We start from the raw sequence: 21003 nt of genomic DNA on the forward strand, positions 1-21003 counted from the left end.
CTCTGTTAATTTTTAGGGCGTCAGAGATACGGGGTCCATGTGCACGCCAGTGTGCCACTGCGTGTGCACGAGGGCGTGTTTTTATGACTGCATTCTGGCAAGCAGGCAGGTGCTGTGGTAGAGGAGGACGCAGCTGTTGCCAGAACGTTTGCCTTCCTGGTCAACATCATGACAACAGCTGCTCAGTGACCTCCGCGTATGGCCGCCACTGTCATCTCCACGCTGTCGCCCATCTCCAGCCAGAGTGCTGTCTGAGGCTGCACTGCTGCCCCGTTTCAAACAGTTTGAATTTAGTTGTTAATATCCTGAAGTGTTCCAGCACTTGAGTGTATTCCACACCGGTAATCCGTTGTTTTCTGTGCATCTGCTATGGCTGTTGAACAGAGGATTACTGTACCTACAGGAATGATTTCATCACTATAAGCTGCCATTGCTTTGCGAGGCAGGAACTTTTCAAAGTTAAGCAAAATGCTTATTGCAATGATACATCATGCTGCTTAGTCGTATTATTGCGAAAATGGTCTCAAGCAATAAACCAGCAAAAATCGGAATTGATGGCAGCAACCGCATCGATGCATTGCACTGCATAAAAATCATGTTCTCTACAGAGAATAAAAATTGATTGGATGACTGCAGAGCTCTTGATTGATACCTTTGGACATTTCTATCTTACAGTCTAACACTGTCACAGCATAAGATACAGAAATAAGATAATAGCAAATACAACCATGTATTCAAAGATGCTGTGACTTTATTGGAAACTAGCTAGTTGAGGTTTTTGACATGCTGCAACCTTTTATACCTTCTAAACGAGCCACGATGTGAGTCATATTTTAATGGTGATTTGTTCCTGTGCATCACAAAGGTCTGTTAACAACTTCCCCAATACGGTATTTAGATTTTCAACTTTTAATGAGTTCTGTTACAAAGTTACGCTATATTTAGTTCTGTAATGAATAAACACATATGATGCAATAAACTAAATTACATCTGGCCTTTTAATTGTACACAAAAATGCAACTTAAAGCAAACCATAGTTGCCCGTTCTGTGAAAGCAATGTTGGGAAATTCACTTTATACATTTCAGTCCTTTTTTTAAACATTACAAATGTCAAACAGAATTACAACAGCAATATTTTCTAATACAGAACAATGCTGTGAGGGATAATACCACAGCATGGGTCTGTGCCGTTTTCTGTTGTTTAAAGTAATCTGAGCATATTGCCACTTAACTCGGTTAAACCCCTTTTAAAAAACAACATCAAACCATAAAACACAATCAAAACAAGCCTGTCGCTGAACCCTGGATTTCAGATCACCTCAATCTACTGTCTGGCCAGAGCCTGCAGACAGTGTGTGTAATCGTGTGTAAGTCCAGAAGACCTGCTGGATTAGCTGGTTCGCTTTAGGTGATGTTTGACCGCGATGCTGGAGTCTTAGATTAGTGGGGGTTTAGGGACCTGTGACGGAGGTCACCGTGCAGTAACCATCTGCTGAGGAAGAGCCTCGAATTCTCTGCAGGACACCTCTGTCTGCTCCTAATGTGCCTGGAGACTTCTCGCTCTCCATGACAACACCATGAGAAGCAACCAGGCGACTAATGGCATTATTCTGTTACATGTGTGTGCTCATTAGAGCTACTCACCATGGCCTCTGGGACGTGTAACTATTGTAGTACGTGACAAGGGCGGATTCCTAAGCAGTGCCCTAGCAGTGGGTGATATCTATTTGTTTACGGTGGCAGGTTTTTGGCTGAACCCGGAGACGGGGATTAGAGCATTAAAGTCTGTTGGACATAGTGGACTTAGTTACGTTGTCCATGTCAATAAATGGGAACTAGACTGAATTTATATATTATTATATTATTAAAATATCGAAATGAGAGTTTACTTGTTAGAAAGTCATTACAGCTCTTTCCATGCATTTTTGAGAGTGAAGATGTAAGAATTAAAGTATAAAATTGTTCTTACAGACATCCAAGTTTCCATTAACACCCCCTCAAATGTTACCGCATTGTCTCTTTACAAGGTATTGTAATATTAGACTACTGAAAATATCCCACGGTTGAAATAACTTGTCTGACATTTTGAGAAGCCTAATTAAACCAGAGACGGCACAGGGTTTAAGCAAGATTACACAAATATTGGTAAGACAACAGAGAAAAAGGTAATCTTCAAGGTTGTCATTGAAAACCACATTTTTGTGAAAGAGATAAACTTGTACTGAAGAAGAAAAACCTTCGAATATTATTTAGACAAATGTGAACACACTCTCTGTGGGTTCAAAAGGCCCAGAATAGATTATTAACAATTGTTATGCTGTTCTTTTTGGACAGAAAAAGGGAATCTTAATAATTATCTGTACAATAGATTTAGAGAAAATATCAGTTGATAGGGCTGAACTGTTGAGCAGCAGTTAACTTTTTATAAAAAGCAAGAACTACGAAATACATTTCCATGAACTTTGCAGCATGATCATGTTGTAGCTCATGACGTGAAGCAAATTTTATAGTATATTCTGTAATTTAACTTGCATTGTGTTTCATTACTGCATAAGTGTACTAGTTCAAAGTTTCAAATTTTATAACGCTTCACAACTCTGCTAAAATTACTCAGTTCATACAGCATCAAAGGTTTTTTTAGAGATTGACAGGCCAAGCAGGCCAGTTTAACACCTGGACTCTTACCCATGAGCCATGCTATTGTAATATATACAGAATGTGGTCTGGCATTGTGTGTCCTTTGCTGACCTTTGCTGAAAGGCCTGAAAAACATCATCTGTATATAGTGTTTAGCATTGATGGGGTAAGAAGTGCTGGTTTCCTGTAGCGTGTGCATCATTTATGCACCCTCACCCTCACAGGACCTGGTTTTTCAACTGTGGGCTGATGACTCCTAGACTTTAGCATGGAGAAGGCGTTGTCCATGATGTCCTCATTTGACCACAGGACAGTTTTCGACCTCCTTTCAGGCCATTTTAAATTGGGTCAGAGAAAGTGGTGACAATTCTGAATCTTGTTTAGATGCGGTTGTTTGTGTGCATGGTAGAGTTTTACCTTGTGTTTGTGAGAGTGGATTTCAATACAGAATTGCCAGTTTTTAATCGGTGGCATCTGAGCGCTGAAGACCACAACCATTTAGTACTGGTTTCTGGCCTTGTCCCTTGTTTACGGGGATTTCTCTGTGTTCTCTCAGTGTTTCCGTAATAATATCGACCATGAATGATGATGTGCTCAATGCCTTCAGATGTGCACTGGCTTCTGCAACCTCGGTGCCTGGAATTGGGCCGTTTGTGGGTTCATCGTCTTGCCCAGGGTCACTTTTTAGTGATACATTGATATTACGATGACATTTATTCTTAAGGTGTTGAAAATGTCTCTCCATCCCACTTCTTAAAGACTTAGCTTCCCCCTCTCTTAATACAGGGTCGTGATACTGAAATGTGTTGCTTGCATGTCATTCAAAAGAGCAGATAGTTAAAAATATTTTCTCTGATCAAAAATGGGTTGTATTACAATGCCTTTTAACTTACATCACACACAGTGTCCCAACTTTTCTGGAAATGGGCTTTGAAGTTAAAATATTTCAGAGTACCTTATGTTTAGCTTTAAAAACCAAATTCCAAAAAACAAATATTAAAGCTGCTCGTGGCACAGAAAAGAGCGATGACAACAATACTCGTAGACATTTATAAAAGGCTTTTTCATGGATGTCCTCTGATTGAAATCAATAAGTTGAGGTCTGAGTGACTTCATTTGCACATCTGTTAAAAGTTGCCTTCACTTTTAAAATGTGCTGCCAGCGTTGAGACGTTCCATTCTCCAGGCTGGAACTATTGATTGATACGTGACTACTAAATTCTGCACCTTGATTACTGTTGAACATGAAGATATTCTTCATGTGCTTCAAGAGGCTTTCAATGTGGTTGATTGTTTAAAAAAACAAATTGATTTTGATCATCTTGATTGTTGGAGGGGAGCATTTATCTGTCCTTTTTTTTTTTTTAGAATGTTGGTGCTGTTTAAACAAATTGAAAATACCTAATTATATTTTGTATTGTGTAGACTTTCTGCCATTTCAACATTTTATTTTCTAACATCCAAATAAAAACCTTTTGCTTTTTTAGAGCCCCCGGTGCCTATTGCACCACCCCAGCTGACTGCCGTCGGCGCCACCTACCTCTGGATCCAACTGAACGCCAACTCCATCAATGGGGACGGCCCAATCATTGACAGGGAGGTGGAGTACCGCACAGTGTCGGGCACCATGTACGATCTGCAGCCTGTAGACAAGACCACACACAAGATTGGGCACCTGGACCCTGACACCGAGTATGAGATCAGTGTTCTGCTCACCAGACCTCTGGAGGGAGGCACCGGAGCACCCGGACCCCCTTTGAGGGCCAGGACCAAATGTGCTGGTGAGGTCAAAAATACATGATGGATTTGCTACACACACGGATGCAATGTTTGTTCCTTTTACCTTGCCTCTGTTGGTTTTGTTTAACGTTACTGATCTGAGGTTGTCATTGTTTCTTAAACCTAGCTGTACATTACACTTGAGGTTTTTCCATAGACTCTTATTGAACATGGCCTGTATGTCCCACATTTTCTGGTAAATTCCATATTCTCTGGACACTTAACCAGGTGTTTAAGCTGCTCCTTCCACGTCAGAAGACGAACCTACCGCTACAGCCAGTGTTTGGTTTGTCCTCCAAATGAGGGGGGACCTGTGCTCATGTAGATATAAAAGTTATTCTACTTCCATCAGCCACAGAATATAGCCACCTGGTGATTTTTCTAAAACATATGAAATTATAAATGCTAATGTATCATTATGGGTGAATCACCTGTCAGCACACAAAGTGGTTAAAATTAGCTCCACCATTACCGACAGTGACCTTTGACTTTTATTTTTACTAATTACCGTAAATGTTTTGCCTTAATTACCATAAATAGTATAATTCAAATTGTTTTCTTAGTGTACTAAGTACTTGTTTTGAACATGTACTTGTTGTTTTGCAAAATACATAATTATTAGTACTGTATTGCGATTCTACTAATCACAAAATTTGACAATATTTTTGTCATAATAATACAAGTGGTGACAATAGTACAATACAATGGTATTTTGGCCTCAAGTCTTATCATCATACAGTGTTTAAAGCCAAGCAAACTGAATTAGTGATCAAAACATAATAAGTCTGTATATCATCAAATACAGTACGAAATAAATAAGCCAATCAAGTAGGTATCAGTTTTAGGGACGTAGCCTTTCACTATAATCATGTGAGATGTTATATGACACATATGCAAATACACAATCATTCAAAGATATTGACGATATGATGTAATTCATATCCTGTAGAGGACGTATCATAATTCATTGTAGAAGATACATTATGTCATAGCTGTACATGAAAGTAGAAATCTTAAAGACACAAAGAAAAACAATATATGATATAAAAGTGAAGAAACTGCAGTTAACTGCAGTTTATTCTTTGCCTCTAGGTGGCAACAGTGACAGTAGCACACGCATGACTCCCATTCTGTTGCCTAGCAACATGAGGTATTTCTCATGCTGAAATAAACATAACATGGTTTTCTTGCAGTAGCTAACAGAGCTAACAAATAGATATCATACTTCACTTTCACTGCACTGTGCAGTTCCAACACAGCAAAATGACAGTCTATTAATTCAGGGGATTTTAAAAATATGTTGGTGCTGTTGCCTTAGTCTCTGTTGTATCTGAGTTTGTAAACCCATCAAACATTTTTAAAAAGATTCCTATTTTTTACCAATCATTCCCTGCATAAAGGGAATAGAAGTCAGGGCTGCATCCTTAATAAAGCTCTGTTGTGTTTTCTCTAAAGCCACATTGCACCTGAAGCAAATAACCGCAGCTCACAATTGCCCCACATATCAAATATATCATTGGAAGTTTACTTGGCTAATTGTTGTTCTTTAATAGACAACACTCTTGTTTTCACTGTTTCCACCTATAGATCTTCATTAGGATGTTTGCCATATGGACATAAATTGCCTAAGTAATTTATTCCACGCTGAGCACCTGGAACGATTAGAACTGTTCTTACATTTAAGCATTGAGTGTAATAGAAAAACTGATAACATCTGGGAAGCAATGGAATAATAACACATTCAAATAAACTCTTTTTACTTGCATTTCTGTTTGGAACAGCTGCGTGTCACAATAATTGAAATGATTTATCGTGGCTTCAGACGTAGAGCTGAAAAGTGTGCTGCCACGTGGTTAACTTTATAACTACTTGTTTATTCAGCTTAATTCTCTTTTCAAAGCTGCTCCGACTTTCTTAATCCATCAGCAACACAGATTGATGTCATGCGTGCAGCGGAGTGGCACCTTAAATTTGGATCATTACATTGGTGCTAAGCTGTGGGCATTCAAACTGAAACATGTACATAAACACTTTTAGAATGCCTCATGATATTGTACAAATTGCCCTTCTCACAACATTAACCAGCTAAATTCCCATGCTGGATGAGGATGCCAACTCTGGGAACCAAACAAACCTAGCATCAGCACTTTCCCAGGCTAATGCTGTTTCTGTGTCCGGTGGAATGCTGATGAAAATGAGATTTTCTTCTCCCCTCCCTGCCCAGGGTGTAACCCTCTCTCCCCACTGTGAAGGTCATGAGCTTGCTCATTTTTAGTCTGGGTGATAGGGATGAATGGCCCTACCTGTGTAGCCTTCCGAAGCAGGCCCGGCGGCTGCAGGGGTCCTGCTCTTTGGCTACGTTGCCGGTCACAGTCGGGGAGATTGATGGCCCTGGCTACTGAAGTGTGATTGAGGAAGCAGCTCTTGATCTTGTCCAGCTCTCTGCTGGTCTTTCCCACTGACAGGCTGGGCCTCAGCAGAGCTCCTAATTGAACGGTTAAGACTCACAGGGCTGTGTGATACATCAATGTTGATACAGACAGGCCCAGAGAGTCGCTCCAGGTCTCCCCGCACTGCTGTCTGGAGGCGCTAATGAAAATCTGTGGCCAGTTTAGTGCACTGCCTCATAATTATTCATAGCCATGCCTTGGTCACTTCACAAACTGAGCAATGTTTCTGATGACAAAGGATGTTTTAATTCAATCTTCTATAAAATGGGGAATGTATAATGCAAGGACGCCACCAATTCAATTCAGAAGCAGGAAGAAGAAAGGGGTACCCTTGAAAGGTTTTTTTTTTTTTTTTTTCCGACGAAGCACTTCCATTACTTTCCTAGAGAACATCAAAAGAATGTCTTATTCAAGGCTCTGTGATTGCTTTAGGGGGTTATTTGTGGGTTTCAAGGGTTTGCAGATAGATTCAACAACATTTCAAACATTTCTTTTTGCATAGCCTCCTGTGTTTGAACCAACAATGTCAAATTTCTCAACGGGTTAGAATTTATTTCTCCTTGTCGTACTGATCAAAATTACTCACCAAACATTTTTGAGCTAAAAGAGAAAAGCATCTGGTAACCGTGCTCCTCTCCCGTGCGAAATTTGTGTCTGTGTGAAGTTGTTTGCCACTTCAGAATCCTCCATGCTTGGTAAGTACTACTTGAAGGAAGACACTATATTATCAGGTGGTGCCCTAGGATCACAGCAGGGTGCTCTGCATTTCAGCAACACTGTTGAGAGACCATCTCACACAGAGAAACCATTTCCAGCCCACACTAGGAAGGCAGATAGACAACCCTTAAACAACTACTCCTCTGCAGTCTGAGTTGTACTCCGGAGTTGTGCGGAAACACATTTGGCAGAGCTTTTCTATTCTCACAAAGTAATCTGCTTTGGGGTCAGACAATTGCAGACACATCTTGAATGTGAAATAATTTTTAAGTGTATTGCGCCAGAGTAAGGTCTGAGCATGGTGTGTTTTTCCACACGTTTTTTTTTTTTCTGATGCAGAAGAAGAGATAATTTTATACTAGTTTCCATGGTAGAAGAACATTCTGTCCTGTGAGCTGCATCTTCACCCTGCGGCCTTCGCTGTCCCGCTGGTTCTCAGGAGCTTTAAAAACGGCAGTACATGATGTCCATGCTGGGTCCAAACACCTGCTCAGACTCAAGCCTCTGCCAACTCCACATCTCCATCTATAAGTTGACTCCATCTGCGCTCCGGTACCACGTGGGAGTAGTCTCATCTGTTTGTTTGTACTTTGCCATTCTGTTGCACTGAGTGATATTAAACACAAGGGAATCAGCGTTAATCAGGGATCAGCCCTCGTCTAAACACCCGTTTATAACAGCGGAAGGTAGGGGAGGAGCTGCGCAATTATGTTCACCCACACCAAGGTTGGGTATTTGCATCTAGCGTTCTGCTTAATTTGTGAAGGACCAGGTCTGTTTTGATGCAAGTAGGAGTGACTGTCTTGTATTAATGCCAGGTACAAAAATGTACCAGTAAACCCAAATGTCAGCATGCGTCTTTCCAGTTATAAATTTCCTGCAAACCTTAATGCGTTACCAGAAAATCACATTGATATTAGAAAAATGTATAAAATACAAAAAAATATATACATTGCCAGAAGGCCACTGTAATACTGCCCATTGTGCTGCCTATTAAAATACATAGTGTACTTCATAGTGGGTTTCATTGCATGAGGAAATAAGGAAAGATCAGTGCAGTGTGAAACAGGACATTTAAAGTCATGCTCCTGTGCAGATCAGTATTCTCCATAAAAATCCTATCTGAAGAACGCCGTGGCTACACAGTTTATGAATCACACAGAAAGTCTAGGAAAAAAAATGCTCCCCTAAATCATGGCCATAGTGGACACAATAGAAGTCATATGAGCTGTATAGTTAACTGCCATTTACTCATACCTTAACTTTTTCTCTCACCATTTTCTCTTTTAAACTGTACCAAGCAATGAATAATGATGGGACTGATTTAGGTAAGTTAATGTCATTCATTTTTTTCTGCCATTGTTCAGCTGTCAAAGGGGACTCGGAAAAGTGCAATCTACAGTATAAAAGGCCCTTTTTCCACTGTGTTTTTTTTTTTCTTTAAACACTGTCAAGAAACCATTCGCGCTGATAGACAGAAAATGTAATGACCTGACTTAAGGACAGTTAGGACTTGGTACCGGTTGTGAGTCTGAATAGTCTTATTAACTTTGAAGAACTTTTACCTGGTTTTGCTGCAGGTGCTGGCTGGCTATTATAAAAAAATGTTTTAAATATCACGATAAAGCATCTCATTTTCGAGGGGGCTATATTAAATTCACAGGTCACGTTTCAATTATTTGCACTTACAAAATAGCAAGAATCACCAGTGTCCAGATGGTGTGAACATAAGAGTGTGCTTGACTTTTCTTTTAGGGATTATGGGGGATATTTTAGTCCCAGTCTTGTGACAAAATGTAATGTTATTTTTAAATAATGCTTGTTTTAGTCTCCTTTGACTCAACAAATATACATATAATTTTACATTTTGAGGCAACAATTTGTGCCATCTTTTTTTGTGTACAGTTACCGTGGTTACAGGCTCATCCGTCGCAAAATCAGGAAAATTATTAAATTAATATTGATTAATGAATGACATATGTCATTATATACGGTACACCACTTATCAACCTATACCTAAGCAATAGTCTTGGTTGAAAAATGTTTGTAGGTCCATAACAGCAACATTAATACAGTTTATTTCTTGAGCCAGCAGGCTTAGCTGGTTACAGACAAATTAATTCTGGAAGTTTTCCTTTTAATAGCAATGCACAATATATCTGCTGCATCCACAGCTGCAGCATTAATTGTTAATTTACCTTCATATTCATTTGCATGCTGCCTGCATTTTTATAGTTTGTCTTAGTTGTTTTTATGTGTTTTATGTGTAAATTCATTGTATAGCTTGTTCATGTAACTGCTAATGTTAGCTACGGGACAATAATGAATGTAAGGTGCTTCTTTTCTAACAGTAGCTCAACAGCAACTAAAGCCCAGATTTAAAGGGTTTAAGAAAACAGTTTGTGACTCTACAGATGTTGTTGATTAAGATGTTTACTTCAAGTCTGTCTTCCCACATTTCAACTTATCATTTAGTTTTTATACATTGCTGAAATATGTAATCGTCATTGTTTTCAATTGATAAGTCAATTGATATTTCATTTAACTCTTGTCTTGGTCTTTTGTTGATGAACGCAACACTGCCCACTACATATGAAACTGTCTGAATACAGATGAACTGTATCGGAGTATTGTGGATGCATTTAGGAACATGGATATCACATGTGACATATTTATCAAAATTGTGTAGTTTCTCAAGTGTGGATGCTAATTTCAGCCTGCTAAACAGGTTAGCTGGATCAGCTGATATTATTTCCTGTCACAGTCAAATGAGTCAGTGTATTTCGTCCTGCCAAATCTTGTCTAACCAAGCTTTAACATTTTATTATCGAAAGGATAATGATGACCTGTCAGGTACAACCCTAATTTTTTTTTTTTTCCATGTAAAGCTTCATGCCATCTACAAGGCAAATTGCCTACGTGAGGTCTAACCCTCTATGATGGCTGTCTTTTTTTTCCCTAAGGCTGAGAATGAGCAGATCTGTGTCTCTGAGTCTAAAAGGAAAGGAAATTGTTTGCTAGGTGTGATGTGTCTAATTAACGCTATTGTTACCTTGAGGCATGAATAGATGGCCACTTCACCTCACCATCTCTGATAACATTGGTCTGGTTTGTCACCCACAAAAGCCTGAAGTCATGTGACCTATAGGATTTATATATTGTCTGTGGCAAGGTGAATGAAAAGCCTTGGTTTGAGGCCCATTGAATTTCTGTTCTTTTGTCAGTCAGAGAAAACAGGGTAGATTGAGTTTGTGGCGTGTAGGAAGGTTGTAAGAGGACCACAATAAAAGTCTTTTTATCACAGGCAGTTGGAAGTAGAATGACAAATTGTGTTCCATGATATTGGCTCCACGAAAGGCAAATTGTGTTCTTTTCAAGGACATGTCTTCAAACAACAGCTATTGGAAAGGAAAGAGAGAGGGGGCCTCTGCTTTTATAGATCTTTCATTATTATTATTTCCCTCATCTCAATAGCTCCATCTATCTGTTCCCCCAACATGAAATAATTGAGAGTTTGAGAACAGATGCGCACAAACGATACTCTGGTGACGTAGGTTTCTTACTTCTGAGGTGCCTCTTCAGCTCCTCACTAGCAATTATCATTGAGGTTGTTTGTATCCTCAGCTCCTAAGCCTCATGAGAATGATAAGTAGCGGTAATTTAGTCAGACTTCTGAGATACTTTTTTTCTGCACTTTTTAAATTTGAACTGAAATGCTTCTCAAGGTCTTAAAATGTTTCTATTCTCCATGCTTAATTATTCATAGCCTATCTGCTATAATTTTTGTCACAGATTTTCTCCATCCTTTTGCTGAATTATAGATGTCCCATTCCCCTTGCTATGCATCCAGGAAGCACTCATTCAGTCTTGTTGTATAACGCTTAACTCGAGAACATTTCTGCGTCTCCTTTTCAAATAAAGCACAAGAATGTCAAGAAGGTTGCGATTTATTCCCTGTATTCACCCATCTAGATAGCTAGATCTTAGATCTCATTTATCTCCTAAGTAGGTGACTGCAGCGACCATTTCACAAAGTCAAGCGCTTCACTTTGATTTACATCCTGGGCAACACCCTGAGTTGAAGGCGACACATGCAGGTTTTTCGCTACAAATGACAATGCCACATGGGCCATCTGGGGAGTGTTGAAGTTGAAGAATCACCTTGGTAACCTCCCACTGCTCCTGTAGAGACCGCGTCCCTGTCGTTAAATGAGAGCTTGTGTTCCTCCCGTTCCCTTTAAGTCCTAACTACAGGCAATTTCCCCAGGAGCCACCAAAAAAAAAAAAAAAAAGCCTGGTCTCACAGTTGAAATGGGCGTGTGAGCATGTGTTTGTGTTAAGACACAGGTGGAGGGGGAAGGGGTCGTGCTACCTGTCACTCTGACCCCAATCACCACACAGCATATTGGTAGAAACGAAATTAAAGATTGATTTACCCAGTTCCGCCTTCGCTGCCTCTGCTCTTCCCATCAGCTGGCTGTCCATTTGTTTTCATCCGGTTGGTTGACTTGCTTCCCTTCACCTTTTGCCCCTGAGACATAGCTTTGCTCTTTTAATTATTTCACTATCTAATTTATCATGAATTTATTCAATTTCCATCTTTAGATCGATGTTTTAAATGATGCAACTTAGTATTCTTTATGAATAACTGCAGATGATTGAAGTAAAGAAAAAAGAGGTGATTTCCTGTAACAAAACCTTTAGCAATGACAGAATGACCTCTGTTGCTTGACACTTTTGCTCTGTGACACAGTACTTACTCCATTTTCACCCGACTAAATGTTACTTTTATGATAAATAACCTCTTTTAGCTTGAGTGGGCTTCAAACTGCCCAGTATGTTGCAAAAAATGTCCCTTTTATTTCTTTTCAGCATTGAATTACAGTCAATTTAATAAGGCTTAAGTATAAAAGAATAGGAAAAGTGAAAACTGATTTCTACAAAGTTATGTAAATTATTTAACAAAATATAGAAAATAAAATAGGTGATTGCGTAGGTAGTCACCCTCTTTAAAGTGACTAACCTAAACCATCACAGGTGGAGCCAGTGATTTTAGATGTCACACAGTTGGTACAGTGGAGGTTACCTGAGTGCAGTGAATGTGTTTAAATGGTTGTAGTATGATTACACCTGTATCTGCAAGGTCCAGTCACTGGTATTTCAGTATCCTGGACACAATATGGCATGAGGAATTCTCCAAGCAGCTCTATGAAAAGGTTATTGAAAGCACAAATCAGGCATGGGTTACAAGGAAATGTCAGAGTCATTAAATATCACGTGGAGTAAAGTCAAACTTATCATATATACATGTGTAACTGTGCAAGACGGGGGCTAGTGAGTCTACAAAGAGACTATGGTGTCACTCCTTTGAATGAGTGGGCAGGACTGTGCATACAACAGGTGTTGCCTCAGTTCTTTATGGGAGAGGGGTAACAAGAAAACCACAGTTGGAAACAATCTCATATTAAATCTTGGCTAGAGTTTTCCGGAATAAATTTGGAAACCTCTGAAGTCAACAGGAAAAAGGTTCTTTGGTTTGATGAGACCAAAACTGAGCTTTTTCATTATCAGACTATACGTTATGTTCGTCAGGGACCAAACACTGCACATCATTGAAAACACACCATCTCCACTGAGAGACATGGCAGCGTCATGCTGTGGGGAGGCTTCTCTGCAGCAGGCGCTGGAAGGTTTGTAAAGGTAGAGGTTAAAATTCATCCATCCATTAATCATCATAAGTGTTTCTCCTGTTCAGGGTTGCAGGGGTTCTAGAGAACTCTCTAGCAAAAAAATCAACCATGTATAGCCACAGCTATGCAGAATTGGTTCAAGAAAACAAGGTTAAGGTTTGGCGGAGGCCAAGTCAGAACCCAAACCTCAATCCAATTGAGAATTTCTGGATGGTTAGCACACAATCCCTTGGCAGCCTGACAGAGTGTGAGCAGTTTTGTCTAGTAGAATAGGAAAGAATTGCATACCCAGATGTTTAAAGCTGATCGTGATTATGATTATAATTTCATGTTATAAAGCCATAAAGGAGAAGGGTGTAAACACATTTATGAATCGCCTCATGGTGAGCAGTGTGCAGCTGTGCAGCACTTCTGTACTCACACAGTTGTTGTTAGCTGTAGCGCAGCATAGGGTAGTTGATCATGAAAAAGATGAGCACTGACTTGGTATTACTTCAGAGTCTTGAGTTGTTGTCATGCATCATCCTCCTGTTGTGGAGTGTGTCAAGTGTATCTTGCTTCCCCGCTCATACTCTTCCTTTCGATTCACTGAGATGGAAGGCATTCACCCATTCATCTGCCACAGCTTATTTCGTGGGGGGGGGGGGGGGGGGGGGGGGGGGGTGTTCATCAGACAAGGTGGCAGGCCACACCAGTGCTCATTCTGTGGTTTCAATTCGATCCAGGGAATTTGTAGGCCCCTCCGCTCCTCATCCTCACCTATCATGGCACTCCCATTTATTATGAGCCCTATAAAGAAGGATAGAGTGAGGAGCGACCACCACCATTCAATAAATCCTTGTGATTATCCACACCCCCAAGGTATGGGCAAAGTGCCTGTGTGTGTGTGAGTGTGTGTGTGTCCTGAGAACATTTGTCTCTGATGTAATGGGTGTACAGGGTGATGCTTGAACACGAGGTGTCTGTACGGGGGCTTTAAAGTGCTATCAATTATAACATGTGTACACATGTCAGTCCCAAGGCCTCGTTTTACTTGTTGCATTTGATGGCAATGAAAACCTTGCCACCTCCACCCCCCTCCCTCTTCTGTCTTAGCATTCTTCGTTCAATCACCTCCACCCACCCGTCCACCCACACACTGACTACCTCCATCTCTCCCTTTAACCCCCTCCCTCCTCTCCTTCTCCTCCTCCAGAGGGTTGCATAGAGGAGCACTCTAGGAGGGTGATGGAGCTTTGATTGTCGGTTATCAAAAGCTATCATTACGGCTCGCTTCTGCGGGATATGAAAATGATTTCCTAAGTGTAAAACCCATGTCATTACCTCAATGGCCTCAGTGCTATCACTGAGATGTAATAGAAAGAGGCAAACAAATGTGCTCGCCTCCTAGCCCGCCCAGCTCAAACAGAACAGAGTGAGTAACACACAGCAATGGAGAGATAAGTGATGGCAATATCAGGCCTCACTGCCTAGAATGGAACACTTTACATGAAAACAGCGCTCCGACCAGGATTTAATCTTCGCCGTTGTCATGTTGTTTTGGTACTGTCTTCGACGAAGGCGCCTGTGTGTGAAGAGCGCCGGCTGACATTCCCCGGCAAGGAATTCGACAGTCTGCATACCGTCTTGTGAACGCTGAGGCATTTGTCTTTTTTCATCTCCACAGAACAAGGCTCCCTCCTCCTCTTCCACCTCAACCTGAACGCCGTTTCATCCTGATGAGATAGCGACTGGGGCTCAGGAGCCAGATTGACTTGCTGGGGGTTTCTAATCATTGAGGAAGTAGTCTTTTCTTCCCCCTCCTGGTTCTGTTTGCTGAGCAGGGAGATGGAAGTCTTTGCCAGCACCAGGCTTTTCTGCTCTTAATCGATGGTGGGTCTGATAAAGATCCTGAGTCGTACACCACAAAGCCTGAGGAAGATCTGATAAGCAAATCGTTCTTCTGTACATATAGGCCCTGAGACGCCGCGCTTCTGTGCACATGTATGGGCACTCCCTAGCTCACAAAGGACGAGGAACACACTATAAAACACACAAGCTCTTCCCCTGGAGAAACCCACACAAACCCACACATTCCACACACTTGTCTTGCAGTAAAGTGGCTGTGCTCCGGACATGCCCAATTTGTTTCCTTTCATCCAGGACTAATGTCTCCCTCTACCCAGGGGCTAAGTGCACCATTTGAATCCCCCCTCTAGGACAGACGGCTGCAACATGCGGTTATTTGTTGTTTTTGTTCCATGTTTTTTGGAAAGCACATTATCACTTCGGCTGCAGTGACGTGTACTGTATGGAGGGGCTTGTTCAAATTAACAAGAGGCAATAATGTGCTGATAATTTTTAAAAACATTATTTAAATGTCATGCTGTAATGACCGAAAATCACTAATAGTTCTATGTAAATGTCAAATTCAAATTATTCAATTACATTGGCGAGACCGGGGCAGGTGATAATTTGTCCACCGCCTGGAATACCAATCCTGGCGCTCACTTGAGCTCATTCTGTGTGGCCTGGCATAAGATAGACCTCTGTAATTTCCTGCTCCAAGGGATGCTCTCATAGCCATTATTATAACTCTATTCCACTAGACATATCTGCCATACTGGAGAGATATTAGACTCATATTTTCAGTGCTTTCCCCCCAATGTTGCCCTCAGTGTGATAGCTTGTAAGAATTGTAAAAAAAAAATAATAATAATTTGGATTTCAAGAGAGAGCCTTGTTATTCCTTGTTGTGATTTGTGCTTGTGCTTTTCATACTGAGCCTCTTACTGTCGGTCAATAAAAGTAAACTAGGAGTCACAGTAGACTGGGATAACAGGCTCATCTCGTGAACTGTCATTCATGGGCCTATGGGCCTATTTGAAAACGGCTGTGTAGCTTCCATTGAGGCACGAAAGGATTTATAAAGGATATCAGCCATTCAGCCTGGCCCATTCATTTCAGATTAAGTGGGGAAGAGGGTACAGGTTGTTTGTTCTTTTTCTCTTTCTTCAAAGTCAACTATGACCAGGCTCTGAAATGGATGAGGCACTTTGTTGTTCACGCAAACAGATGATGTCATTCTGAGTCATGGGGAACAAGTTGTGATGCTGCGTCCACCACAGATCCTCACAGTTTACTGCCTCCCTCAGACAGCTGGCATTTGCACTGCAGGGAGCCAATGGGGCAACAAACAATTAGCCTTTTCTCAACAAAACTCCAGGGAGAGGCTATAGAATTGTCATAAGAGCGGTTTACTAAAAGGGCAATTTTCCATGTACCTATACAAATACTGTTGGTGTACTAACAGAAATATGTGTCTTTTACTACATGCAAAAAGCCTAATCTAATTGTGTGTGGATGAATATTTATTTTTTCATATTTAATTTTCTTCCTCCTTACTTGGCATGTTCTATTTCTCTGCGTGATTATGTTTTCCACAACCCTTTCCCACTCTTGTTGGCATCTCTCCATTGGCCAGAATCAGGGTGCAGCGACATTATCTATGATGTTCCACGAAGATGGGAGTGTGACATTCTCCTTGAACGCTCCAGAAATGAGACTACCCTCCCAGCCGCTTGTGCACGTCTGCTTGAGATTCACACTTTGGTGCATTTGTCACTTTGAGAGCATCTGGTTTAATTTGATTTCCGTGCCTGGCCACCCTGCAATTCTCTGTGCTTTTAGTGTAACCGTTGCCCACTGAGTGCGGGCAACAGATAGTTCCACAAATAAAGGGGTTTAACGTTCTATTTTTTGCAAGGCTTTCCCAACATCGCAACCAATTTGAAGAGGCCTGTTTTTTGCTTTGCCAGCTCTCATTTCTGTATTATAATTTCTTGTTTAGGTCTGATTGCATTTGTTAAAAATGGTGGGCCACTTTACTTTTATTGTTTGATTGACAATGGAGCAGGCGCTTAATGTCTCAAACAGCAGAACAACACTTTATAACCTCTCAATTAGTCAAATAAACTACGTCAGCAACTGTTCACATTTTCGTAAAAACTGATCTGTCCAGGATTTTTAGAAATTTGTTTGATCAACAGCTGTGGCAACAACTTATTTTTTCTCTTGGAAATATGTTTTATGCCATATTTTTGACAAAATTGATCACTGGATCGTCTTGACTTGTGCAAACTGAATTTTCAGTAAAACCTGATTAGTTGGACCCTGTATTTCAGTAGATATCTGCTACAGTGACTTAACAAAAACCTACCAACAGCGTTTGCAAATTCATGCTTGTTTGTCTAGTCCTTTGCATAGTCATTTGAAATGAACAGCATGCTGCAGCTCCAGTCCAGTCTCCCTGATGCACCTCCAGAATGTTAAACATGGCTGCCGTCGCTGCCGCTGAATTGGTGGATGGTGTCTCCTGGGGAACGGGGAAATTGAGCCCTGGCTCTTCCTAATAGGTGGTAAAGTGTTAAGTTCCAGAGAAATGGACTGCGAATTTAACCTGGAATGGAAATTGATCCCATTACCTTGTGCTTGGGCTGCTTTCCTCCCGAAGGAAAGGAAAGGGAGAGAGAGAGAGAGGGAGACCAAGAGGGTAGAATAGGCAGGGAAAACACAGAGAGGCGGTGAGGAAGGAGAAATGGGAGAACCACACAAAAAAAAAGAGATGGACAGAGAGAGGAAATATAGAAGAGAAATGGAGAGAAGATACTGAGGGAGAGGAGACAGAAGGAAGGAGGGAAAATGGAGAAAGTAGAAGAGAAAAAGCAAGGAGACACAGTGAATGTGATTAAAGGTGATAGGATGGCAATGGGGGTTGTGTCCCGCCTGGTTTGACAGGCTGGCTGAAGTTATATCAGTGTGGTGCTAATAGTTGAGCGACTGGGAGAAATGGAAAAGAGAAGCAGAAAAGGCAAAGGACAAGGTAGAAGGAGCAAAGGAATGGCATGCTTTGAAGGGATGATACACCACCTGCTGAGGGTTTTCACCAATGGACCTGTGCTGCCTTGGTGTGTGCAGCTGCTGTGAGACCGAGTTAGCAATGGTGATGGGATAGAGCAATGTGCAGTATCCGGCTGTGGCTTTGAAGTTTTAAAATATTTTTTTTGGAAATATCAACTCCAAACAGAGGATTTAGTATTTCAATATGAACAAAAGTAGTAAGTGTTTAAAAAAATCTTATACTAGATTTTTTTTTTTTCTACAAAAAGGAACACAGCCTACTGTGTGTTCTGGCATGGACCTCAGTAATTTACCTTTTTATTGAAATTATCTTGCACTACCTGCCATTTCATATTGGCCTAATTGCTTATCTCGATGCATGCTCACAATTCTCTCTCTTTGTCCATCCCGCCAGAGCCCATGCACGGCCCACGAAAGCTGGAAGTGGTGGACATTCAGTCCAAGCAGGTGACGGTGCGCTGGGAGCCTCTGGGCTACAATGTGACCCGCTGCCACAGCTATAACCTGACCGTCCAGTACCGCTCCAAGGTGGCTGGCAAGGAGGAGACCCGGGAGGAGGTGTGTTATGACACCCAGAGCCGCGATCCTCAGCACACCATCCACAACTTGACGCCCTTCACTAACCTCAGTGTCAAGTTGGTCTTGCGCAACCCAGAGGGGGTTAAAGAGAGCACTGAGCTGGAAGTACAGACTGATGAAGATGGTAAGCATGATAGATTATTGCAGGACTTTTTGTCTCAGGCCAGGACACAAACTGCCCATAAACAGATCTTAGATATGATGCATTTGAAATTTTAAATAAATTAAGTAATGCAAGTTGCAAAGCCTTCGAAAGTTCGGAAAGGGCCAAGCAAACCAAATATACAGTGTGCATTGATAAATAAGAGTCTTTCAGTTTGTACTGAATCTCAATGCTCGGTGATTTACAGAGTCCAGAGAATGTAAGCACACAATGTCCCCAAAATCAAGAGAGACAGAAATGCAGCAGAGACCAGCCCATTCTTACCGTTAAAAGAGAAACTTTACTTTTTTCCAAACAAGGACCTCAGTTTGAGTTTCAACTTTTTTTATTAGTAATTCACTATGTAGTTTTCGAGAAAGAAAATAAGCAAGCATAAAACCAAGATACTTGTAAGATAGGACAAAATCTATCCCTTGCCTTGTAACCATTGGCTTACAATTGGTGAGGGTTGGAAGCTTTTTTTTTTTTTTTGATTTTGGACATATCATAAACTTGTTGTTTCTACACTTAAGACAGGCTTTAGATTAGGGAAGAATCGCTGAATAATGTTAAAAGGGACCTGAGCCTGTACGACAGTAGAAGCAGTGCACTAAATACCTGTGTCATCTGCATAAACATGCACCTTTTAAACAAAGGACATTTATGTAAATGCAAATTATGACTCAATTAAACACAATTAATATAGAAAATAGTTAATTTTGCAAAACCATGTCATAAATTTAATTCTATTTACTATGCATAAGCAGTTATTCAATGGTTTAACACACTTTGTTGAATGTTTCGCTTGTAATCATATAAAACATTACATGACTTTCAAATTATTTTAACACACAATTTTAAATGTGCATAATCTACCTACATACTGTACATTCATTATGGCATAGACACCAGTAATACAGTAGATGCTCATAGAAGGTGGTTTTAATTGATTACATAAATAACACTAATTGTCCTTATGAATCAATTTGAATGCGTTATAAAATATTTGGGGTTTTATATTAAGGGTTTTTACTATGCTTACTAATGAGGGAGAGGAGTTAAAATTAATTGTAACCTTGAATTCAATAAGGCAAGTGAGAAAGTGTGAAGAGAAATGAGCATGAAGGTTCAATCAACAGCAAAAAAAAAAAGGAAAAATTCCCATTTTTTTATATTTAAACTTGTTACATATTTTTTAGAATTCTTACCTGATCATAAAAAGCTTACACTAAGCACAAGTTTGGGGGTTTTCCAAATATTTTTCAGGAGAACACAAGAGTCAGACAACAAGCGTCTCTGTGTTGTATAGTAGTTCCACCTCCTTCAAAGATGAAAGATCTTCTGTGTTGCCTCAGCAGACACAGGAAATGAACTCCATAGAAGTCTCAAGGAACCCCGGCCGCCAGATAACAAACGGGCTCAGCTGACGAAAAAAGAGCCTTGTCATGTCTGGTTCAGATATTACTGGTTGGAAACTTGAAAGTGGCAACTGTTTCTCAATATCTGACTGCTGTGTGGATCTGTGTGTTTAGGGTCCCTTGGGAAACTGGGTATAGACAGGGTGTAGCTGTAGTTGCATTCTTGAAGATAAATCCTGAAAAAAAAAAAAAAGTTTCCACATCATTCTGTTTCACTTACAGAATGAAAGCAATTCACATGAGGGGTTATAGGACCAGATCTCTTTGGCAGCACCTCAGTACGTGTAAACATTGCGGAAAGATTAAGATTTGCACCAATCCCATTGGGTTTCCAGTTCATCTTTGTTTTCAATGTATTTCTATTTGTGTTGGAAGCATTCAGTTTGGCTGTAAAACACGTTTCACTGCTTGTTTTTAGTGACGATTGCTTCAAATAATCTCACAAATTCCCATTAAGATGTGTCTGACTTTGGCTCATGGTCATTTGTGTAGTGTAGATCCTTGAAAAGCTTTTATTGATTGGTTTATGCAGCTCAGCATGAGGTGATGTAGGAACTGTTTTCATCAAAATTTTATTGACAACCTTTTAACTTCACAAAGTAGTTGGCAAAAATGTCAATAAATGTGTATCAAGGAAATCCTGCTGTTTGCCCTTTTCATAAACTTATTTCAACCTTGAAAATTTCCAATC

The 21003-nt window shown here is 40.5% G+C and overlaps 1 protein-coding gene across 7 annotated transcripts in view; it reads left to right on the top strand.

The window, feature by feature from the left end:
- LOC137098565 (receptor-type tyrosine-protein phosphatase mu-like) overlaps positions 1 to 21003 on the top strand; it is a 147160-nt gene that overhangs the window by 57576 nt on the left and 68581 nt on the right. For all 7 annotated transcript variants that reach the window (XM_067474920.1, XM_067474918.1, XM_067474921.1 and 4 more), the window contains exons 7-8: positions 4126 to 4419; positions 18568 to 18876. In XM_067474920.1, coding sequence (XP_067331021.1) covers positions 4126 to 4419; positions 18568 to 18876 — 603 coding nt within the window. The remainder of the gene's footprint in view (positions 1 to 4125; positions 4420 to 18567; positions 18877 to 21003) is intronic.

The sequence above is a fragment of the Channa argus genome, chromosome 14, assembly GCF_033026475.1.
Source record: "Channa argus isolate prfri chromosome 14, Channa argus male v1.0, whole genome shotgun sequence".
NCBI lineage: Eukaryota > Metazoa > Chordata > Actinopteri > Anabantiformes > Channidae > Channa > Channa argus.